Source organism: Lemur catta, chromosome 9 (genome assembly GCF_020740605.2).
Source record: "Lemur catta isolate mLemCat1 chromosome 9, mLemCat1.pri, whole genome shotgun sequence".
In the NCBI taxonomy this organism is placed as follows: domain Eukaryota; kingdom Metazoa; phylum Chordata; class Mammalia; order Primates; family Lemuridae; genus Lemur; species Lemur catta.
In genome coordinates, this window is record NC_059136.1 from 58,254,076 (window position 1) to 58,279,386 (window position 25,311).

Consider the following 25,311-nt stretch of genomic DNA (forward strand, 5'->3'; position numbering starts at 1 on the left):
TGTTTTCTGGAAAACAGTTCCATGCTACAATGATGTCATCTGCTTAGAGCCATCCATAAAATGTTACAGATCCAAAATGATGTCACATCTTTGGAAGCAAGCATATAGATAATCATTAAACATTACAATGCTCTTAACCTGGGTGATCTTGCATTAGTAACAAACTATGAGTGTGCTACAGTCCAAGCATAGACTAGCAATTAAAGGAAGCATAGTGCTCCTGAGAGTAACTGGTCATGAACAATGGCTTACACATCATTTACAATTTATGTGTTAAAAAAGTCTAAATTGTTAGTTGACTTCCTTAATATAACAATACTTCGGTATCTGCGCTATGGCAAGTCAAAGAATAAAAAAAACAGCACATACACAGATACACACAAAGGCACACCCTTTGCCTAGATACAGTATTTAAATGTTAAGCAACTTAATCCAGCTGTTAAACACGAATCCATATACCTTTATGAGCGCTCTTGGGGCCTCTGGTTTATTCCCTGCTCTCCCTGGTGCCAGCACCAAATGACGGCACCCAGCAGCGGCCACACAGGCCTCTAAAGAGACTCCAGAACCAAAGATGGTACAGCATGTGTGCTTTCTGAGGGCTTGTAAATGTTTATAAACGAGGCATAGTCATTAGACTAAGAGTTAGTGGTTTGTAAAACCTTCAACTTGGTAATAAAACTTTTACAAGAGTGATGGAAACCAAAAAGGCCACGTGAAGCTCTGCTGTGAGATAGTCTTACATAAGGGAGAGTTGCGCAGCCCTGGGAAACACGGTGAGGGACAGTGGCATTTTCAAAACCAAAGGAATTTGTGAAGTATGAGTTGATTTTACCTCACTGAAGTTGACAGCAAAAGGAATACCATTTTTATTAATGTATAAACATTTGATAAGGGCGAGTTTAACTTTTTCCACCCATAAGCTGTGGCAGTTCTTACTGTCAGTTTCCCCGTGAGTGCAAATGTCGCTCACAGAGAGGATGGGAGCAGGGAGGGAAGAGCGAGGAGCCACACACACATGTGCGCGTCTGTGTGGTCTCTTAAAGGGTGCTTTCGGGGGGCTGCGTGACGTGTGGGCATGCATCTCCCACCCCCTTCCTTTCAGACGCTGCTTTTATTCCCAGATCTGGCTGCCTCTTCTCAAGAGCGGCTGAGGTGCGGGATGCCTGCAGTGAAGCGTCCCGCAGACTGGACGGCCAGACGCAGGCTGCTTATGCGTCTGACAAATGGAAGAATGCTCCTGTGGTTTGTGATACTAGCTAGACAGCCTGCTTGGTGACCAAAATGATGGCAGTAACTTTAGGTTAGAAGGTAACAATTCTAGTCACATTATTTATGGAAAGTTACTACATTCTGCCAAGAATGCAGAAAATAAGCAAGGGAGGAGGTGCTTCCTTTCACACGCACGCATTACTCACGTGTGCACACTCATGCGTGGGGAGGGCCCTGGCTCGCCACCATCCAAGTGCAAGCAGTGCCACAAGCCCAGGTTGGCCACAGCTGTCTGCCTGGCGAAGGGCTTTCAGCTGCGGACCATGCGCCTCTGCTGCTGTTGGCCGGGAGACTCAGCCCGGCCCCAGGGAGCAGGATGGCGCTTGCAGGTAAGAAGGCCACCGCCAAGCCCAAAGAAATTACTAACCGATTTCCTGGTTCAACAATTTTATTATTTTTATTAGTAGTACAATTCTACTCTGTTTAAGCATAAAGAGAAGAGAATGATAGCTACTTTTTTTTATAAGTTTTTTACACCTTTGCCATGTGAAAGGTTAGATTATTTTAGGGAATCCTTGGTACAATAATGCAAATTACTCAGTAATGTCTCAGCTGGCCTGACCCACTTCCCACCGACTTACCATAGCCAGTCTGTGACACGAGCTCCGCAGCTCCTCCGATGGGCTTCGTGAGCACGCCCATGATTCCTTTCCCCACACCAGAGATAACACCTTTGGCCTTGTGTGCTGCTGAAGCCTGAGCCTCGGATGTTTTCTGGAAGTTCTGCATTGGCTGATCCACTATCCCAGCAATCGCACCTGAAACAACAAAGCCCTCAGTAAGGACAGATGCTTGAAATCCTCAGAAAATGAAAACCTCAATCTGGAACACAGTTTTATTTGGATTAAAAACGAATCCCCACCCTCATTATAAAGTTTTTTACTATACATTTATTTACCAATTATCTAAGTACATTGAGGGCTGTTTAAGTTAGACATTTATTATCTTCATGAAAACGCAATGTTCAGGCTAGGTTTGGTCCACACAGTCAGGATCTGTGAAGTTTATTTCAAAATTTAACAAACATGTCAGACTATTCAAAGTGTCACCCATATGCCTTTCCCCAGAAATCAGGCAACATAGTTTAGAGAGAAGAGCTAACAGTTACTCAGGAGGAGAGAAAGCCTGCTCAGACTAGTATATTTTCACTGAATCAGGAGGATGAAAAATCTGGAAGGAGCCAGCCCCTTTCTGAGTTCTCACTATTAATAGTAATCATTTAATAATAACTTATTATCAATCTGCTAATTTAATAATTATTTAATAAGATAAATTGCTGATATAGCAATTATTATTTCCATTATAGGTAATCTATACTGAGTGCTTCCTAGCTGCTGGGGACTGTGCTAAGAGCTTTATCTCTACGAGACCATTTAATCCTCGTATTTCTAGGAGTCAGGCATTGTTTTATTTATTTATTTTTTGTAGAGACAGGGTCTTGCTATTGCTCAGGCTGGTCTGGAACTCCTGGCCTCAAGTGATCTTATTGCCTCAGCCTCCCAGAGTGCTGGGATTACAGGTGTGAGCCACCATGCTCAGCCTTCAGACATTGTTTTTATTCAAAATTGAACACTGAGGCGCAGAGAGGTTTAGGAGTTTTTCCGAAGGTCACAGTGCTGTTAAGTGGTTGAACCTGGGTTTGAATCCAGGTAGTGTGAGTCATAGCCCAGCTCTTTATGGCCAACCTATTGATATTCACTTATCCTGTTTATAAAATAGGCTCTTCCTCTGTGCCAATCTTAGAAAAACTTCTTTCTTTCTCACTTCAACTGAGGTTTGGCCACTTTATCTTCACTTTAGAATAGCTACCAAAACCCAGCTTCACTACTCTGCTTTCAAGGCAACACTGTTCTACACTGAGCTTGATGGTGGTAACAAACGAAAGGAAACCCTCAGGTACTCTTTCTCTTCTGAGGCTGCATCCTCCTAGCTCCTCCCGAGATCTAGGAAAGGCCTCACCAGGCCTCATGTTTTTCATGATGGTACAGAGCATTCCTTAACTCAGAAAGAAGTGACAATTTCTTTACAATTCTTGACAGAATTCTGTTTTCGACTCAAATCTGCTAGGACTGATGAAAATGCACAGTCCCATGGTGGCGCATGCCTGTAGTCCCCACTACTCAGGAGGCTGAGGCAGGAGGATCGCTTGAGCCCAGGAGTTTGAGGTTGCTGTGAGCTAGGCTGATGCCATGGCACTCCAACCCCGGGCAACAGAGCGAGACTCTGTCTCAAAAAAAAGAAAAAAAAAAGGCACAGTCCTCCTGGTAGAAATTCTAGTACATGTCAAATCCCATTACTCCAAATGCCACTAATTCAAAGTCTCTTGGGTAAACAGAGATTTCCAGGTCTCAGTTAATGACCTGCTAATTTCAAGCAATATTCCATTGAACAAAATCCAGTAAAATAAAAGGCCAGTTCTTGCAGGTCGATTGTAAAGGGAATGTTCTTCATGGATTCCATTCCTCTAGGTTTTGACAGAGACATTTAAATTTATGCACTGACAGATTAAGAATGACCTGAGGCGACAGGTCTGTTTCCCAGCCTAGAATAATACTGCCCAAACCTTCTAAAGAAATGACAGGTAGGCGGAGGAAGCTGCTCCCAGCCACCCAGGCCACTCTGGCTAGCAGGGGCAGGCGGCGGGGGAGGTGTCCCTTTCTCAGTGCCCTAGATGGCCAGGCCTGGCACTTGGGCTGGGAGCTCTCCCCCATCCCCTTTTCTGGAATCTGAGGCCTCAGAAGCTCTGCTCTCCATCTGTAAGATCAGCGGCTGGAGTGGTCAGGGAGAAGCAGGAACCCTGGGTATCCTCTTCAAATCACTGCATAGCACATAGTGCAAAGCGAACAGCATCAAACCAAAGCACACAGCTTTTGTGATTCCATTATCTGGTTTCTCTGAAAGGTCTCCATCTTAAGAGTAAAAAACTGGAGTAAATATGTATAAATTGACCAATAAATTAAATTATCACCTGTATTTCTGGTAGAAATGTCTTTTCTCAAGTGCAGCTTTCCATTATGACTATTACTTTTTTATTTTTTCTAGAGACAGAGTCTTACTATGTTGCCCAGGCTGGTCTTGAACTCCTGACCTCAGGCCAACCTCCTCCTGCCTTGGCCTCCCAAAGTGCTGGGATTACAATCATGAGCCACCACGTCCGGCCCATTATAACTATTACAATTGGGCTGGGCGGCAGGTGGTTACTTCATTCAGAATCTCCCATTCTCTTTAATCCGCCAGCCCTAACCTCTTCAGGAACACAGAGCCGGGGCCAGCTGTGAGCACCCACACAGGTGCTGACGTCTGTCTGCTCACGCGCACACAGGTATCGCCGTGAGGCTGCCCTTTGATCTTCGGTTTCTCCTGCCACTGGCCACAGTGCAGGCTCCAGTTACTGTGGCTTTGACAGATAGACTATTTGGGCATCCCCAAAAGCAGAAAGCCCGAGCCCCATGACAAGGTGTTACAGATTCTAAGAGTTAGAGAAGGAGCTGTCACATCACCCTCGGCTCAGCACCAGAACCCTCAAAGGGGGAAAGCTGGCCTGTCACACACACCAACACCTCACTGGTCACCAGGTGCTGCTGTCTCCCACGTTGTGCTAAGGAGCTGGAGAACAGAGAGGCCGTGAGAGACTAGCAGCTGTTCCATGGTCTCTGCATCTGCTTCTCGAAAGAGGCAGCCTCTCTCAGGGCTTCAGAAGTTTCTCTCCTTAAGTATAATCCAGCTAAATCCCACAACTGGTAAATTATTTACTGTCATATACTCAAACTCCGCTCTAAGGCTTTGAGTGGTGGAAATTGATCCCAAGACTCGTCTGTTGGCGTCGGGCCCACGGGGTGGGCGGCCACATGGAGATGGCTGTGATGTGACGAGCGTGCAAGGAAGGACGGCCGGAGGGGGCTTCCGCGACTGCGAGGCTGCAGGGGCGGGGGGCTGCTGCCTTTTGTACCTCAGGCTGGAGGAGGAGGACTTTCTTTGTGGAACGAGGAAACAACTGGGGCCTTCCCTCACCTCTTCTGTGACTTGCTCCCCAGCCTCAGGCAAAAAACACTTGGTCACTGAGCCAAGACAGTTCTGGCCTATGTGGCTATTCTGATGCTGCCCCTTACCACATGGTGAAATTTTATTTCAGACACTTTTTTGTCACAGTAGCAGAAGCACAGGCCTAAGCTGGGACCCCACGCTGCAGCTCACTGTTCCAAAGAGAAAGGAGACCCAGAGAGTGTAGTGGACATTCTGCTGGTTTTGACCAGAATAGATTAGCAAACTGAGAAATTCCCAGCTAACTGCAGACCAGCCTGTGGTGGCAGACTGTGGGATCCAGGGGCGACTCCTGGGGACGCACAGCTCCTCAGTCACTCACTCAGGAGGGAACCTTTCTGATTCACATGGTCATGGCCTATTTTGCTAGGATTCCAAATGGCATAGCCAAGAGTGCCCATGAAGACAGGGGCGGGGAGGGGGCGTTCTGGGGACCCAGCAATGCCACATAGACCAGGCAGCAGCCTGAAAGCAGCACGGGTCAGAGAAGCGATTTCCAACACCTGCCTTTGTACTCCTGAGAAGGAATCAGGTCTGAAGGGCATGAGCACAACCTTTCTCAGCCCGGGCTCCAGGGCATAGTAGAAAATGTGGGTATTTGGGGAACAGATCTGGTAAATGTGGGCAAGGCTGATGCGAATTCTGCAGGCTAAACTGTTTTTCCGAAAGCCATTGCTTCTGGAAAACTGTTGTGGAGCTCATCCAAAAGCCTTAGCGGCATCACTCAGCCAGCAGACACTTTTCCCTGCTGACCGGGGGCAACGTGGCTGGGGACGGCAGCTGAGACTTCCTGTGATTTTCAAGCACCTCAAAATACTCCACAGTGTCCCCGTGAGGGCCAAGCAGAGCCGAGGAGGCCCACTGAACCCATAAACATTTGGGGGAAACGTGTGTCTTTCCTATCCTGGAACTTTCAATGTTCAATCTCCCCACACTCTGAAATCTCAGGCCTGGAGCCCTCCAGGGGCAGGTAACAGGGCAGAAGGCCCAGGTTCTTGTCCTCGCTGGAGGTTTGACCTGGGCAAGTCCCTTAACCTCATCTATGCCTAGGGTTGTGAAGATCAAGTAAGATGACACATAGAAAAGTACTCTGTCAACACTAAAATATTCTTTAAATGTGTTTTTATTAATCAGGTCCTTAATGTTTGTCTTATAAAGGAAGAAACTGAGCAACTAGAATTTCCATTTCACCAGCATGGGTTTCAAACTATTACGTGATAATGGCTCTAATGTCAATTAGGCACTGCATTGTATATGGCAATTTCCAACACCATTTCTGGGAATGGATTAAATGGTGACAAATCTATAATTTCCAAATTGAGGTGACTTGACTGGTCCTATTCCACCTCTCTTCTTCCTGCCACACATCTGGTAGTTCTAGGACCAGGCATTTTGAGACAATCCAGAGATTATAGGGGACACAGACAGACTCTTGAATTCTTAGAGAAAAGGAAACTGGATTGGGCTGAGCCTGTGAACCCTGTGGAGTCCAGAAACAGACACACTGCTCGAGGTGTGTGCTAGGCTAGGCCTGGAGCTCCAGTGGGCCCAGCAGCAGGCCAGTGCTGGCAGGTGCAGCCGGTATACACGGAGGAGGGATTTATGTCACCCCCAGAACTTATAGGCTTCTGGAAATGGCCAGAGATGCAGAAAGACTCTATGAGCCCACTGCAGTTTTCACAGACAAATGGATTGCCTTGCACGGAGGAAGACAGACAGGCAACAGTGATTATAGCAAAGATTAGAGCTTTATGGCTTCCTACCCTGTCCGCCATGCTCTAAAGGGTGACATCATCAGGGCAGATTCGTGACTCCTCACAGAACTGATTTCTACTGCCAGGCACAATCTTATACAGCGGAACCTGAGTAGTGACTGGGGCTTCTCTGGAGCAGGAAGAGAACAGAACCCTCAAGCAGGAAGGTAGTCAGGGAGTCAGGGTGGAGACAGCCACGTGCCGGACAGCTCAGGTCTCTCTGATCACCTGTAGGCTCCAAGAAAACCTGGGAAGGAGGGCAGGAAGCTCTCAAGATCAGAGCAGAGGCATTTAAGCCTACAATTAGCATAAATAGGTCCCAAAGTCCCAAAACAATGACCTTGAGGCCCCCAATATAACTTCATTGTCAGTTCCTCTGGTTATAGCCACTTAATCTATTAGACTAAAGTGAAAACGCTCCTGCCATTGCTCAAATGCCTCTTTTTGCTGGGACATTCTTGGAAACCAGGCAACCCTTATAGTTTCCTTGCTACCATAATACAGTAACTCTAGGTGCTGTTTACCAAACATGAACTCGTGCCTGCCACTAATAATGCTATTCCAGCCCAATGAACAAAAGAGGAGTCCAATTTCAGAAAAGGTAAGAACTTGCCTGAGATCACAAAGAAAGGACTTGGACACTCTAGCCCGGGGTCTGGGGCTCCTGAGGGATGTGTCCACCCACCACACCACCTTCCTGAAAGGTGTCACCATTGCCGTGGGGGTGCCGAGGCGAGCCAGTGGGCTGCTCCTCTACCCACACGTTCACCCGGGTCACTAGCGCCCCCCTTTCCAGGCACTATCAAATGACAGTGCCCCACCCCACTGAATGTTATTACTTAAATAATTTCTAGCAACTTAACCTGAACTTGTAACATTTTACTGCTTCCTCCCAGAGCCTCAGCTAGCTGTGGTTGCAAGTTGAGGAGTTGTGTATAGAACTGAAGATTGGAGAGAGGACAAATCCTTTCAAGCTCATCTCTTCTATCCTCTGGTTTGTGCTGCTTTTGGTCACTTTGATCTCTGCGAGGCGCACACTCCCTCAGATGCACAGAAGGCATATTGCCAAGCAATACAGTTTCAAATTCCTTTGCAAACAAATAAACAAAAAATACCCTTGAAAATCCTGCTCTGCAAACTCTAAGCTCTGAAGCTTCCTTTTTCTAGATTTTTCCAAAGCAACTTATTTTCAAACACTTGTAATATTTTGAAATATCCATAGCAATCTTCACCTTGAACTATACCATCTGGCTGCTCGACAAATAGTAATTGCTCTGAGGCAGGCAGACCTTAAAAAAATTAAAATTAAACAAAAGGAAAAAGTAGGCTCCTCACCGAAGTTTACATGACATTTGCACATTGCTCAAGTGCTTCTCAAACAAAGCCAGCACCAGCTTTGGGGGTGCGGGAGCTGGTGCTTCAGAAGGGTTGCCTATTACTCACTTCAAAGCAAACAGCTGAATGCCGCTGTCCTTGTGTGGACACCCCTATGCTCAGGGGCCTCTGATGGGATTATTATTTCCTGTGAAGAACTGCACTGAGGCCCAGGAGACATCTCACACAGAGGCAAAGGCAGGCACAGCACGTGTGTGTGCACAGGTGAGCTTCCCAGGCAACCGGGCAGGTCAAGGGATGGCCCCTCTCTGGGAGGTGGGGTCCTGTTCCAGTGTCTCACAGGTACACGGGAGGGACCAGAGCGAGTGCCTCATCCTCTCTGAGCACTTCACAGCCACCTCCAGGGAGAAGGTGAAGCTGCCAAGTCCTGGGAGACCCTGCACCGCAGGCCGCCTGCAGGAGTGCAGCCAGGTGGGAGTCCCCACGGCCTTTGCCAGATCCTTACCGAGCAGGCTGATGCCCAGCCGGGACAGGCCCTGCCGCAGCCCCTCACCCAGGCTTTCCGGGAGCTGCCGCCGCCACTCCTCCTGCCGGTTGTAGTGCTCCTCGTCCAGTGAGAGCCGGTCCATGTTCCGGGCCAAGCTCGTGGCCAGGTTGGTGATGGATGTGAGGGTACCTGAGGGCACAAGAGCACAGGGTTGGCCTCCTCATCACAGACATGGTGGACCCCAGGGCAGTGGGGAGAAGCGGCCGTAGGAGCATTTGTGGCCCCTCCTGGACATGCCCAGTGGCGGGTGACAGTGGCTCCCTCTTGGGCAAACTGAGCAAGAGCCTTAAGAGAATGAGCTGAAGATTAACATTTGCCCACAAGGGTGATGGTACTCCTCAAAAGCGTAAAGTAAGAATCTAGGTTGCCAGAAATAGGCCTAGAGTTTTACATCAAACTGTCCTTCATTATCATTTAATTGTCAAGGCTTGGTTAAAACTGCTAGTTTTTCTGCAGGCCTTGATCTGGGAAAAACAAACTAAGAAACCAACCAGAAAAACCTAAGTTAGTTTTGACATCCTCATTGAGGCCCAATTTTGAAGGTTAAAATTTGCCTGCTCTGATTTTAAAGGGTAAGCTCATGTTGCTGAATTTTAGATTGTAAAGAAATGTTTCCACTTTAGGAATAAACACTATTCCCTCCATATTACTTCAGTCATAATAAAGGGAGACACTAAATTTTATCATTTGACATTCTGAGGAAATAGTTATTGTGCCATGGAGCATATGTGCACTTTTGATATTTAGGATCTTAACTGAAAAAAGTAATAAAGGGAGTGGATCATGTGAAAGCCATGATTCGGTCTTGTTTTCCTAAGAAAGGCTATTTTAGCATCTTGCTCAAGATATGGTCAAGTGATGGTCCCTTCTAGCAGGTCTGCATCTATCTCAGTGAGAAAAACTGAATGAACATCCATGGACAGATCTGGACGCTAACCAACTAGCTCATCTGTTATCGAACATCTAGTTTCAAGAAGAAACAGCAGTGTCATTTTCACAGCTGCATCTTTATCATAATCTGAAAAGAAAATCCACACACAAGCACATGCACACACACACACGGATACCAACAAACCAAAGAGATTTTGCTAAGAGAAGGAGAGAACAAGTGTAAAAACATTCAGTGAGTCAGCATGCTAAAGAACCATTGAAGTTCAGTTTAGCAGGTGTTGGCTGTTTTATTTTAAAATAAAAACAACAGAACCACAAAGATTCCAGTATCAAGAGTGAGAAATCTGCCAGTGACTCATCTGGTGAGTTTCTGCATCTCAGCCCCAGTCTCCCGGATGCCTTGGGGCCTGGGGGAGTGTCCTTTCCATTGTCCGTGGAATTTGTTTGTATTGTTCTCGCTGTTCTCTTGCCAACCTGCCACCTATAGTCTCCCACCCCCTCTATGGATCACAGATACTCATATTTCAAGCTCGAGTCTTCTTTTGAGGCCTTCTAGAAACTTCCATAACCTCCCCACTCATAACGGAGTTGCAGCACTGTCTATGGTAAAATGCCCTTCGTGGGGAAGAAGCCCTTTGCCCTGTTTTCCCTGTCTCCTGCTGAGAAGTCAAAGGGACCCAGATGGCCCTTGTTAGTGCCCGAGTCACTGCCAACCTGACCAAAATACCATCAAGCAAACACACAGAGATAAAACTGAAACATTCTCCTTCTGTGGGAAGCACTTGGGCCCCGGTGCCCGATGACTGTCTTGGCCACAAGATGGCACTGTTTACGTGTCGTGCTGGAGAAAAGCTGGCGGCTTCACCTCCAAATCAGCTTCCATGTCAAAATGTATCCATATCCTTAAGAAAGTTATGACAACTGTATCTACATTCAAAAAAATATGATGAGGCAACACAGTGTAGGATTTCTGATGTTTAACAGAAATCCTGAACACCTTTACTATTTCTGTATTTATCACATGGAATAACAGTTGAGCCAGCGCTTGTTTTCCCAGTGGGAGGTTTAAAATTCTGAAGTTTCTGAAACATTTTCACACACTACAGGCAAGGAGTGATCTGTTTAAAACATAAGACGTTATATATGAGCTTTGTTACAAATCCAAGCTTTCACTGCAAGCTAACAAGGCAAACAAAGCTACAGGCAATCTGAATGCATTTCAAACTTTAACACATTCTTTAAAAATAAAGAACAAGACAGGGAAGGAATGAAATTAAGGCATGATTACAAGGAACTGAAATAGCTACCTTTGGAAATGTGCCTCACAAATGATGTCGTCCCTCTGGAGACTCCGCTCACGAAGGCTCCGGGACCCCGGGTCAGCCCCTCGTACGGCAGCTTGAAGAAGTCAGCGATGCCGTTCCCGATGCTCCTCACCAGGCTGGCAGGGCTGCCGAGGATCTCCAGGGACCCAACCACCCAGCCTGCAGCAGGCCAAAGGGGAGCGGTTAGCGAAACCTTAAATGCAGCACTTTCAACATTTGTGACAAAGTGACCTGTTTTCCCTGCAATCCATTTTTCACACTAGAATTGAGAATGTACTGTGCTTATTTGGAGCAAAATAAGGGAAATAATTCATGTTATTCACTGTGAATTCATAAATGGCAAACTTTCATACTTTATAAATCAAAGTGATCCTCTGGCGGCTCCACAAATGGCTTTAATATGACTTCCTTGCTGGAGCCCCTGTACTCCCGCTAACTGGGATCCACGTGCAGGGGCGCACCCCCACCCTAGCCCGAGGAAGGCGCTTTCTTGGGCTGCAGGTGCCTGCAGGCCAGGACTTCTCAGAAGCTCCCTGGGCGGCAGAGGCACCGGGATGAGGAGGAGACACCTGGTTCGGGGAGGACGCCAGATGCTAAATGGGGTGTTGCAAAGGTGATGCAAACCTCTGACAAGGACGGAGGAGTTATTTTTAAGCTTTCCCGATCCTACCAAGTTGAGTGCTTCCCTTTGGAGCAGAGCTAGAGCCAGACAAATGTCTCCCCTTCAACCCCAGCTTCCGTTGTGTAAACATCAGTGACAGGGACATACTGATTAGGTTAGCAAGAGGGGAGTGTTCCCTGTGAATGTCCCAGGAGGGTGGCCTGGATCTGGTTTCCTGTTCAAGCTCGGGCCTGCCAGGAGCTGGCCTGCTCTGTGGCCTGAGTGCCCCGCGGGAACATGGCTGTGGTGTGGGGTCCGGCAGAGGCTGCTGGTCGCCTGCCCCCTGGGGCGGGGATTTGGGGCTGTAGGCCTAGGGGACTGGAGGGGCAGGCAAGGGTCAGGGGCCAAGGAGAGGAGGAGTCCAAAAAGACAACTTCCTCAGGGAATCCACTGACCACCCCCAGCCTGGCGCTCAGAGCCCGTAATGGCAAGGCTGCAGGGACAGGACTGTGCCAGAGCCATCCCTCCCTCACCAGCAGGCTCTTGGAGGACACAGAGATCCTTAGTCAAGTCACCAGTCCGAGAGGACCGGGAAGGTGTGGGTGCAGGAGCCCAGCCTGTGCACAGAGGGACATTTTTAAATTCTGAGTTCCCTTCTTTTCTCTGGAAAATTAGGATGGTAACACTAGGGTTTAGGCTAAAAGGAGAGAGTAATTTCCAGACGATAATGATTACAAATAGTAGGGCCTATGGGTGCCAGGCATTCAACTCATTTAATTCTCACAGCAATTGTGCAAGAGAATTATTATCATCACACTGCAAATAAGTTCAGACTAGCTGATGACCAAGCTGCTCTGTGGGTCAAGAAATGGACTAGGCACAGGAGGCAGAGATAAATCCAACATGGCGTTACTTTGTTTCCACGGTCTCATAGTCAGACCAAAAGGAGGAAACTGAGGCGCAGAGATTAAGACAATTGCTCTCAGTCTCTCGGCTGATTACACATGTGGGCTGGGTTTCCGACACAGGTTTACCTGATTCCAAAGCCCTCCCCGCCCTTCCGTGAGCTGCAAAGAGCAGGCAGGGTACCATGGGAGGTTACGGAATATTATTCTCTGGAGGGCCCTCTCTGGTGGTAAAGGAACACCAGATCCCCTTTAGCCTAGAAAAGCCGTAAATTTCCACCTGGAGGCAGAAGATTGTTCTAGACACATCTCAATTCCCCTTCTCTCCAAAGATGCCACATATTAAGGAAGAGTAGCTCCTGCTAAGCAAAGCCCGCGCTACCACAGGCCTGGGCAGGTAGTGCAGGGCTCACGGAGAGAGCGGGAATGCCCGGCCTCACCAGCCCGCTCCCACCCAGCCACTGGGGGCCTTCCCTTCCCCTCCAGGCCACGCAGAGGGTGGGGCTGCAATCCCCTGGGTCAGGAGCACTGAAGACGGAAACCACTGCCTGACCGGAGAGCGAGGTGTGGACCAGAGCTACATCTCAGCAGCATCTGAGCTGGCCAGAAAATATCCAAGGGTACTCCTTTATTTTCCTCCAAAAGCAAATGTATCTTCTGCTTACTCATTTGGAAATTTTGTTGAAAAAGGAAGTCTGCCTGGCTTCCCATCAAATTGAGACTTGGGGGTGAAGAGGGACCTCAGGAAGTTGGAAAGCCCACATTCTTTCTTCAAATAGGGTCACTGATTTTAATTCCTTTTTCCTTATTTTTTTAAAACCTCTTCCAGGTGACTCCACAACTTCTCTAGAAATGAGGTCAGAGTCTTTTTGACCCCCACAGGCAGGAAACTTCTACCCAAGTCCAGTGGGTGAATGCTCACTCCCAGGCCAGCTCTCTCCCTTCCTCTACAAGGATGCTAGTCCACTCTCTCAGGGATCTCTCTCTGCCTGGGAGGTGGTAGCCTCCGGCCATCTCCCCATGTCCCCCTCCTTCAATCACTGCTTTGCTTCAGATAATCTTCAGACTGTCCCCAAATTTTTAGTGACAGAAAAAAACTTGGCCCTCTGTATCAGAATTCCTTGTCTCAGTATACAGTGGGATGGGGGCAGCAGTTTAGAGGATCTTTAGGCGAATTACCAAAAAAAAAAAAAAAAATCCAAATTGAATATTCTTGTGAAAGCTCATTAAAAACATAAAACAAAACAAAGAGAGATCATCTGGAGCACATAGGCTGCAGCGACACAGTCACTTGGTGCCACAGGTAGAGCCAGCTCAGTACACAGATGAGCACGCCCCACACCCCAGCAAGATGCAGAGACTGAACGGCAGCCTCGCTCCTTCCCGGGCCTCAGACTAGAGCCTGGTAACTCTGTGCCCGCTGCTCATGATAAAAGCAAAAGCTGCCTGAAAGGAAGAGTTTCTGGAATTGTTTATAAGCATACTCGTCCATTAAATTTGAAATGTTAACTGCTTATTTTTAAATGATTTCTTAACAAGAGGGAAACATTTCCTTCATTGTTGTGCAAGCTATCAAAACAGGTCTGGCAGGGCCCCTCCCTGATCCTGTCAGAGAGCCCCGTTAACTCTATGAATTTCGTTATGGAGAAAATGCAATCTTACCATTATGGCAATAACACAGGTCATTTACTGCTACAATCTTAATCTCATATGGGAATGCATTCACCAAGTGCAATGTTACAAAGAGCATAGAACAAAGGTTCTCTCCTTTGTCACTTTCAGAAAGTAAGATTTCCATGTTCTCTACTGGAAAATGTTGACAAGGTCAACTCTGGATGCTGTTCCTTGCTTGAATTCTTGGGAGCCAGATTATTAAACTAAAACTGCTTTAGAGTGAGCTTAGCTCAGGAACACATGCTTTGATACTGATTACCATAAAGTATTCCAAGACCACACAGCCCCCAACACTCAGTCTTTGTTGCACAGTTTTTCCTATACAAAATTTTGTATGCAGATTCAAAGCACCCCTTGCAGACTCTTCCAGCCACGCTGAAAATGGAAGTCTTACCTCTCCTGCTAAGCACCTTGGCCTGTAGAACGGCTATCTGCTTGGCACTAGGGAGTGGCAAGGCCAGAGCAAGGGCCATGCTTTTTCTCTGGGCTCAGCTCTGTGGAGAGGCTGAGACACCAACAGCCTTCTCTTTGTGATCTGTCTGGACAGGAGTGCAGCACGGGATAGCAAGAGGATCCCTGATGCATCTTACAAGCACAGAAATCCTCTGAATTTCTCACATACTGTTGTTTAGAAAACTAACACCCTAGAACTGGATTTCTTATAGGACTGAGGCCTGGGTTAGTTTTCTGGTTGCACTAGTGTGCTAAGAAAGGGCCTTGTGCCTGCAAGTGCTAAAAAAGCATTTTCTAAATTGAATTAAAATTGTAAGTTATATAACAGCTACTACTGCTTCAGTGTCTATTAAGTGCCAAGCAAAATGCTGGGTACCTTACACTTTCACCTGATCCTCTCAAAAATCTTAAAATTCATTCTACAGATGAGGAAAGTGAGACTCAGAGAGGTTCAATAACTTGCCCAAGGTCTTATTAATACATCTAACAGTGGCAGAGTCTGGCTTTAGATCCAGTCCTGTTTCACTGTGAAGCCCGTGTGTGTCACCTCTCACCGACTGCTTCCCATCTATGTCTTCAGTGAGGCACTAACCCAAAGCGTGTCATTTTTGACCAGGCTCATCACACACCCCCGCCCAGTTTGTGTGCTCACCTGCTCTAAAAAGAGCCCCCGTGGCATAGTGCATCGCCAGGGCATGCACAAGCTGTCTCGCCGTGGTGAAGATGGGTCCTCTCTCAAACACGGAGAAGGAGAGCGGAGTGTGGTCGGAGGCTATGTACAGCTTGAGGGACGCGTGGATGCTGACAAGCAAATTCACCGGCTGGATCACCAGTTTCCGTAACTTCACAGGGTTAACCAAGGCCCTGGCGTGCTGCCTGACCTGCAAGGGCAGCACCTGTTTACCCCCAGAGAGGTGTGTAGAGTGACAAGCCAGCTTGCTGTTAGGAAGGTAAGTGTCAAACAAAGTTTTGATGTAGTATACAAATGTATCTTCCACATATAACCGGGCAGGCTTTAATTCAAAACTGAACTCATTAATATCAAATAAGAAGCTCTTGCCCTCAGATAAGGTGATGCAAACTTTGATAAAACAGTTTTCTTTGTATTCTTCCAAATCTTTGCTGGATACCAGGAGACTCTGCATTTTGGAACACTGAATGGGTTCTGTCTTTTCTTCCTGGCAGACCAAGACAGCGAAGTGGAAACTGGACTTGTTATAAAGCTGGTTGTCCAGCTGCAGGTCCCCACAGTAGATTTCCAGGCGGTAAAGCTCAAAGAGGGTGGCCGCAGGCTCTTCCCCAGAGAGGGGACCAGCCCCTGGGGCCATGTGGAGAAAAACATTGTCCAGTGTGAGTCTCAGGAGCTCAGCTGATGCTTTGTGGTGGGTGAGGTCATCAAACACTGCCAGGCTCAACTGAGTGATGAACAGTTTAAATGTAACAATCTTTTCCAGAGTTCTAGAGGAGAAAAGGAAGAGAACATTAGTCTCCCCACCCCCGGCTTTTCCTTCTTTCTTCTTTCTTATATAATGACCCAGCCTTATTTAACACCTCCTGATGGGACATCAGATTCTCATGAGAAACAAATTAAGAACTCAACTTTCAGTACATTGTGTCTGGACAGAGCCAGTCACAGTATTGGGAAACATTCCCAATGGGACTATTACAAGTTCCTGTCCTGTTTCTGTATGTGTTTCCCTTATCAACAACAGATTTTTACTCCCAAATTCCTCTAGTCTTTGTGCACTAATTCTCTAGCCTGATGATCGCAAGGTAGAGGGATAATAAAATAACTGAGACTCCTTAAATTGAGAAAGTGAAGTGAGCAGAAGAAAACATAGCAGGAACTCCTGCCACAACTGCCCACCTGTGGCACTTGAGTCTGTGCTCTGCTCTCCCCTGACCACGTTTCTAGGGCAACTCACCTCTTTCCTACATTATCTTTTTCTTCATTACTAGCAGATTATACACATGCAGTCATTTCTCTTATCTTCAACCTCCCCCCAGCCCGTAGCTCCACTTCCTCCTCTAGTTCCCTCTTGTCTTTTCTGATCCCTTTTAGGTAGACTTCCTGTCCCTCTCCTTCCTACTCTCTGGAGCTTGTTCCAAATAGGCTTCTGTGCCCTCATGCCTGGTCTAAGAAAACAACTCTTGTCAAGGTCACCAGTGATTTCCATTTGCCCAAATCCAATGATGAATTTTCAGTTTTTTGTTTACTTGCTACCAATGGCATTTGGCATTGTTGGTAAGTCCCTCCTGGAAACACTTTTTGCACATGTCTTCTCTGAGCTCTTCTATCTCCCTGGTCTCCCATGCTCAGTTGTCCATGCAGAACCCTCCTTCTCTCCCGGGCCTCTTTATTTATTATTTATTTAAATTTTCTTCTTCCCAGCTCTTCCATGGAATCTCTCAGGCCTCTTAAACTCAAGGTACCCAAGGCTCAGCCCCGGTCCTTTTCTCGTCCCCTCTGCACTGACCTCCTTGGGGATCACCCAGTCTCAGGACTCATAGTACCATCTATATGCTGATGACTTCCAAAGTATGTATTTAGCCTAAAACTCCCCCTGAACTCCAATCCTGTGTATCTAAATGCCTAAACACACACTTAGGTGTCTAAATGACATTCAGTAAAATGTCTATCATCAAACTCTTGATCTTACCCCCTAAAGCTACATATAGTCTTCCCCATCTCAGTTAATGTCAACCACATCCTACTAGTTGTTCAGACCAAAAATTTTGGCGTTGTCCTTAATGCTTCTATTTTTAGCCATTATCCAATGTACCAGGGAAATCCCTTTGGCTTTTCCTTAGGAGTACACCCAGAACCTATTTCTTACCTTTTCCACTGATACCACTGTTGTCTAAGCCAACAGTGTCTCTAGTAATAACTGCAGTAATCTCCTAACTAGTCTCTCTGCTTGCTTCCACCCTTATTTCTCTACAGCTACTTCAACAAAGCAGGCACTGATCTTCTAGAAATTTAAATCACAGTGTGTCACTTTGTGCGCAATGCTCCAATGACTTTCTTGTTTCATTCAGAATTAAAGCTAAGCCCTTACAATGGCCCACAAGGCCCTAAACATCACATCTCCCTCCTAGCCCTCACCTCCCTGACTCACGCACTGCTGCTTTCGCTTCCACCTGCCCCACCGACAACAGCTTCCCCCTACTGCTCCTCCCGTACACCAGGCACACTGCTTCAGACCTTTCCCTTGGCTGTGCCCTCTGTCTGGAAAGCTCTTCCCTCAGATAATCATGTTATACAACCTTGCTTTCAAGTCCTTGCTCGAATGGCAACTTCTCAGCAAGGCTTATCTACAATGATTTGTTTAAAACTCTACTCTCTTGGTCTGTAGGACCTCGCGCCCCCTGGGCCCTCTCACCCCTCATGTTTATTTGTATGTATAGACAAGTACAGAAATTTATTAAATAATCACTTATAACCCCATATCCATTACCAATTTTGATTGTTTCTTTTCTTTTCAGTCTTATTTCTAGAAATGTTTTCTCTGTGTATATGCATATATATATATTTATGTGTATATATGTACAGGTAACATAACTAGGATCATATTTATATATTCAGTATTATATTTTGCTTGCTTTAATTTAGATTATATCATGTGAATTTCTCTATTTCATTAAAATTCTTTAAGACCTATTTTTTTTTATGGGTGTAACATTTATGGTACATTTATGTATCATCCATTTTCCTACTGATGGATATTTGTACTCTGAGTATTTTGCCATTATAATTAACAGTGTGATAAATATCTCTGTGTAGGCCGGGCGCAGTGGCTCACGCCTGTAATCCTAGCACTCTGGGAGGCCGAGGGGGGTGGATTGCTTGGGCTCAGGAGTTCAAGACCAGCCTGAGCAAGAGCGAGACCCCATCTCTACTAAAAAAATAGAAAGAAATTATATGGACAGCTAAAAATACATATAGAAAAAAATTAGTCGGGCATGGTGGCACATGCCTGTAGTCCCAGCTACTTGGGAAGCTGAGGTAAAGGATTGCTTAAGCCCAGGAGTTTGAGGTTGCTGTGAGCTAGGTTGACGCCATGGCACTCTAGCCTGGGCAACAGAGTGAGACTCTGTCTCAAAAAAACAAATAAATAAATAAATAAATAAGAATAAATAAATAAATATCTCTGTGTATATCTTTGCCTACTTCTCTAATTACTTCCTTAGCTCTTAAACTGTTACAAGTAGAATTTCTAAGCCAAAGGGATTTTAAAGCTCTTAATGCGTATTGCTAAAGTGCTTTCCAGAAAATTATACCAATTTACACTTCCACTAGGACTATATATGATGAAACATCACTGTTAATTTCATAAATGATATCTTATTTAAGTTCGCATTTCTTTGATTACTTGTATTTCTTCTTTTGTTCATGCCTTTTGCCTTTATTTTTGCTTTTGGAAAGAGGGGATATCTTTATATTATTCCTGTTGAATTATATGAGTTCTTTTAAATTTTAAGGATATTAATTCTTTGTCTGTTTTTTTTTTTTTTTTTTTTTCCTGAGACATGCTGGAGTGCAGTGGCATGATCATAGCTCACTGCAGTTTCAAACTCCTGGGCTCAAGCAATCTTCCTGCCTCAGCTTCCTGAGTAGCTGGGACTACAGGTACACACCACCTCACCTGGCTAATTTTTTTCTAGAGAAGTGGTCTCACTGTGCTGCCCAGGTTGGTCTTGAACTCTTGGCCTCAAATGATCCTCCTGCCTCAGCCTCCCAAAGTGCTGGGATTACAGGCATGAGCCACTGTACCCAGCCCTCATGTTTTCAAAATCCAATGGCAATGTTCAGGTCAAAGGGGGGAAATATGGCTCTAAGAGGTGTAATTTATATTTGATGTAGCTCTAATTGCTAAGTTTTATTACTAATTATTAAGTTGTGTGGATACAGAGGTATTACTTTGCATTTCATGCTAATAATAATAGTATAATTCTAAGATGCATAGTTTGTAAACCAGTTTGTTAAACTTATCACAGAAGTTGAAGGTGTACCCAAGAAACATGATATATTGCTATCTATTATAGCAATATATTCCTATCTATTATAGGTATGATTTAATGCTAATAACCATATCCTTACTTATGGATTATACAATAACTAACCAAAAGCTTTGATATGTATATGGAAATGACAAGGAATGGTAAATAGTAGCCTTACAACCTTATAATAGGAAAGCTTACTATATTTTTACTGGGAAAATAATTAAACCTACCTGTTGGTATTGGATAAAATAGATCCTGCTTTTCCTTCTGGGGCCACAGTGATGAGGACTGTGCCACACTGATGGACAATGTCCACATACACATAGCCAAACCCAGTCAGAAATACAACCTGCAAAAAGAATATTCAAAATCTGATTAAAAAGAAATAAAAAACACTCACTACTGAAGTGGCTCACTTCAAATGTCTCAAGTTCTGATTCCATACCACAAACAACTTCCTGGTTACATTTCGTTATAACCATGTGTACAGGCTATACAGTTGACTTGAATTGAAAAAAAAATCAAATCCAGATTTTTCAATATCCAGCTGTAAGGTTCACAGAAAAAAAATGATGGATGATGGGGCATGAGTGTCTTCATTCTCTGCTTCTTTGGAATTGGCAAGTAACTCTGTATGGGCCGGAGTCCAGCCAGGGGGCCCGCTTTATATGTGCATATGAATCTTGGTGGAAAAAAACCCCTAAAACTCAGGACTTGAAGTGCAATGTCCAAAGAACTTCCTGGCTCTTGAGTGTTGACTTACCATTCTGAGGGTGTCCTTCCATGCTGAATACACAAAAACATACTCCCAAACCCCCCAATAAGACGTTATAATCCCTCCAAGGTCCCTCATGTATGTAACAAGAATGTTAGATAAGTTAATTTACTTGGTGTCGAAATTAATTTTTCTACCATGAGAAAGTGGATAAGCCCTAAAAAAAATTCCATCTCAGAAGCCAGGTGCCAGGCCAGCAGAACAAATGTCCTTTCAGCATTAAATACTGATGTTGCTTAAATGGATAAATATTTGAAAACAGAACTATTTGCAAAACAACTCCAAGAACATCATGTTCACAGCCAGGATTACCTGAGGGTATTAGGGGCAAGAACCTCCTTATCCTTGGGAATGCTGATTCTCATGATTTGCAGTATCAATTCAGTCCAAGTCTGGGCCCTTTATTATTGTTAGGACAGCAAATAAAAGAGGACAGACCAGAAATTCCTGGATGAAAGAACAAACCTAGGTGCTCGCTTGACAAATAACAAATGTATTCTAACCGTGACTGCATGAAGAGGTACCAGAGAGAGTATACACAGAACCACAGGAGTGACAGACTCAAATCTGAAGCAACTTCAAGGTCACTGGACTTCTTTCTTGTGCAGTGGTTCCTCCTCCAGAATTTCTGACCACCCTCAGCATCCAGGGCCCCTGGATGCCATCTCTGCCTCCTCCCTCTTCTCCTCCCCTGCAGCCCCACTGTCCTCAAACTCTCCGGCTCTGCCTGGTTCCTCCACTGCTGCCGTCTTTTTCATTCTACAGCCGCTGTGCTAGGTTAGGCCCTTGTCTGCCACATTCTACTCCTTGTACCTAGAATATATTTTTCCCCCCACACAAGATTTACTTTCTTTTTGTTTTGATGGTTAAACTTATTTATTTTTAATTTTTTATTTCAGCATATTATGGGGGTACAAATGTTTAGGTTACATATTATTGCCTTTCCCCCACCCGAGTCAGAGCTTCAAGTGTGTCCACCCCACAGACGGTGTGTACCGCACCCATTAGGTGTGAGTATATCCACACCTAATGGGATATAGGTGCCCCTCCCACCTGCCTGACACCTGATGAATGTTACTACCATATGTATACTTAAGTGCTGGTCAATTAATTCAGTTAATACCAATTTGATGGTGAGGACATGTGGTGCTTGTTTTTCCATTCTTGTGATACTTCACCAAGTAGAATGGGCTCCAGCTCTATCCAGGATAATACAAGAGGTGCTAGATCACCATTGTTTTTTGTAGCTGAGTAGAACTCCATGGTTTACATATACCACATATTATTAATCCACTCATGTATTGATGGGCACTTGGGTTGTTTCCACATCTTTGCAATTGTGAATTGTACTGCTATAAACATTCTAGTGCACGTGTCTTTTTTATAGAATGTCTTTTGTTCTTCTGGGTAGATACCCAGTGATGGGATTGCTGGATCAAATGGTAGTTCTACTTGTAGCTCTTTGAGGTATCTCCATATTACTTTTCACAGAGGTTGTACTAGTTTGCAGTCCCAACAAGACTTTCAAAGTCCTGTGTATCTTTACACACACAACTTAAAGGATACCTTATTCCATGAAGCTATTCTTTAATTTTTCTATTCCCTTCCAGCTTGACACCCATTCCTACATTCTAAAAGCATTTTAACCATTTTTTCTATTTGACCACAAATTTTATTGTCTGTGTTGCAGCTACCTGTTTCTACCTCTGACTTAATTACTAGATTGTAAACTTCTTGAGGACAGGAATGGAGTCAATGTGTTATATGTATATTCTCTATGATGATGTTTTCCAAATGAATTATTTTGCAAAAGACTCTGTATTTTGAATTTGTCATATTTGTTCTAAGATAAGAATTGAACTTGACTAACATAAAAATTGAAATTAAAACTTAATTAATGGCTTAAAAATGGCTGAGCTCATGAATCTAAAATCTGAGAAATATTACCATTTATAAGAGCCATCTCTTTGTATGATATACAAGGTAAGTCAATTGCTTTTGTACTAGGCTGAGAGATATAGAATTATTCACTTGGTACAAACCTTCTTCAGGTCTTGTGCTCCCATCTATATTTCCTTTTCTAAATGACTGTCCATAACTTAAGTGTACAACCCAAGACTGTATTAAAAGGATTTGTTCTGTAAAATTTGGATTCAGCCAAAAAGCTGCACTCAAGGATCCAGAAGGCCACATGTGACCCCAAGTCCGCAGGTTCCCCACCCCTGCCCCAGGTTTTTATCACAGAGTACTAAAACCAGAACTTTCAAAGGAGGGAAGGAGGGGATGCAAATGGGGAAACGTTTATTTTTCTGCTCATTCCCCAGGTAATCTTCAGGCATTATGAAATGAGGATACTTATATTCTCTAAGATAATAAAGATAAGGTAAGCTGAAGGTTTCTGTTAACTGCCCAAAGGACTTCAGAAAGCAAGCAAATTAACCTTAACTTTCACAAGACTTCTTCCGGCCAAAAACCTAGACTCCAGAAAGAAATTTTTGTTGGGTGTCCTTTTCACTCACCACTGAGAATGGAAGAGACGTAGGCTTTAATCCTTTGAGCCTATCCTTGTCTCTTTTCACATTTAGAGAAACAACTCACAGCTCTAAGTCTTTTGTATAGTGGTAGCTCTAGGGATTAGAGAGTCAGGTCCCTGAATGACACAGAAATTAGGCACCTATACCCAGGTTCCCCATAAGTTTAAAGTAACTCCTTATCTTGGTCTGATGGCTTGACTATTCAATTATTCAACAAACACTTAGAGAGTACCTACAAAGAATTAGCCACTGTATAGGGAAAATATAATCCTACCCTCATGTTGCTCATAGCCTAGTGTTCAAATAGCCAAGTATACAAATAATGAGAGGATAACTAACAATTCTAGAGCAGAGGGGTATAAAATGCTTCTTCCTCTTAGTGCATTAACCATGATGGTCTCTGTGGAAGCTCCATGGGAACAATGGTTTTGTGTTTGTTTTCTTTAGTACTTATAACCAGTGCCTGGTACTCAAAAAAAGATAAGGCTGATGAGCTGAATGGACATCTTCTCAATGCAGCTCCTGTTGTACACACTTCTAGTGTCCACCCATGTCTATCTCTTTTCTACTTCTGGGCACAGAGCAGGATTATACGCCCCCTACCCCTGGAGTTAGGTGTGGCCCTGTGACTAGTTTTTGGCCAATGGGCTAAAGGTAGAATTGACATGTGTTACTTATGAGCCAAAGCATGAAGAGCCAGTTTTCTTCTCCTGCTGCAGAGACTGAATAAAAGCTTTATGTTCCAGATCAGTGGTGGACCACATCCAGTCCACTGTCTGTTATTGTGGATAAAGTTTTATTGGAACATGGGGCTGGGAGTAGTGGCTCACACCTGTATTCCTAGCACTTTGGGAGGCCAAGGCAGGAGGATCACTTGAGCCCAGGTGTTTGAGGTTACAGTGAGCTATGATGATGCCTCTGCACTCTACCCAGGGTGACAGAGAGAGACTGTCTTAAAAAAAAAAAAAAGCTATGCTCACTTATTTACATATACATATTGTCTCTGTCTAAGAGCAGAGTTGAAAAGCTGTGATAGAAAATGCACAGCCTGTAGAGCCTAAAATATTTATAATCTAGACTTCAAAGAGGTCTGACTCTTGCTTTAGATAGTTGTGGTAGATTGTTACACAACCAATGAACTGCACATCCCAGAATCCATGCCCTTGTGTAGTCCCTTCCCATACTGACATTGAGCTTGGCTATGTGACTTTCTTCAGCTAACATGACACCAGCAAACAAGAGCTTGATAAAACTTGCTTATTGGGGTTTACCCTCTTGCCACCATGTGAGGAAGCCTGATCTACCCTCCTTAAGAAGGAAAGACCACATGGTGAGAGAGATGCCCAGACTTCCCAACTGAACCCGTCCCTTAGCCAACTCTCCAGCTGAATGCAGCTGCATGAGTGATCCCAGGTTCATTCTGCAGAAAAATCACCCAGCCAATTCCTTAGAATCATGAGAAGTCATTAATTATTGTTCTGTTAAACCCCTAGGTTTTGGGATGGTTTGTTACAATGGGGTAGATACAAGATGATGGAGCCCTCATCAACCTGGGTCCCTGAGTGACCATGTAGAACAGAGCCCCTGATGACGAACAATCGGCACGTAGCATGAACAAGAAGTAAATGCTAGGATTATGGTAGGCAGTATAACCTAGCTTATACTAATACAGATATTGGTGATGGAAGTAGGGTTCTAGCAAAAACCTAAAATATGAGACCCCAGCTTAATGGTCAGGCAATAGAAATTGATATTGAAAGCTATAAGAATGGGCATCCATGTTTGGAAGCGGCAAGACATTGGTAAACTGCTGCCTGAGACTAACTGGGAGGTATATCATAAACTTAATAAATCTGTAGCTCTAGAAGATGAGGTTTGAAAACAAAACATCAGTAGTATGTGTTGGCTACCGTTGCCTGTGTCTGGCACACTACTGATTATGAAAAAGGTGAGCTCAGGAAAGAGTTGAAGAATTAAAATTGAAGAATTAAAAATGAGAGAGAATAGAGATATTCTAGAAATTCAGAGCCTTGCAAAGTTAGAAATATTTTAAGACCTGCTATGGTATGAATGTTGTGTTCCCCCACAACGTTCTAACCCCTTAGGTGATGATATTAGGAGGTGGGGCCTTTGGCAAGTGATTAGTGCCCTTATAAAAGAGGCTTGAGAAGGCCCCTCCCCCCTTCTGCCACGTGTAGTT

The 25,311-nt window shown here is 44.8% G+C and overlaps 1 protein-coding gene across 1 annotated transcript in view; it reads right to left on the reverse strand.

Moving 5' to 3' along the window:
* VPS13B (vacuolar protein sorting 13 homolog B) overlaps window positions 1–25,311 on the reverse strand; it is a 752,846-nt gene that overhangs the window by 4,907 nt on the left and 722,628 nt on the right. The window contains exons 55-59 of the mRNA XM_045560402.1: window positions 20,033–20,151; window positions 15,451–16,256; window positions 11,148–11,324; window positions 8,908–9,078; window positions 1,854–2,030 (exon numbers count right to left, since the gene is read on the reverse strand). Of these exons, the coding sequence (XP_045416358.1) occupies window positions 1,854–2,030; window positions 8,908–9,078; window positions 11,148–11,324; window positions 15,451–16,256; window positions 20,033–20,151 (1,450 nt within the window). The remainder of the gene's footprint in view (window positions 1–1,853; window positions 2,031–8,907; window positions 9,079–11,147; window positions 11,325–15,450; window positions 16,257–20,032; window positions 20,152–25,311) is intronic.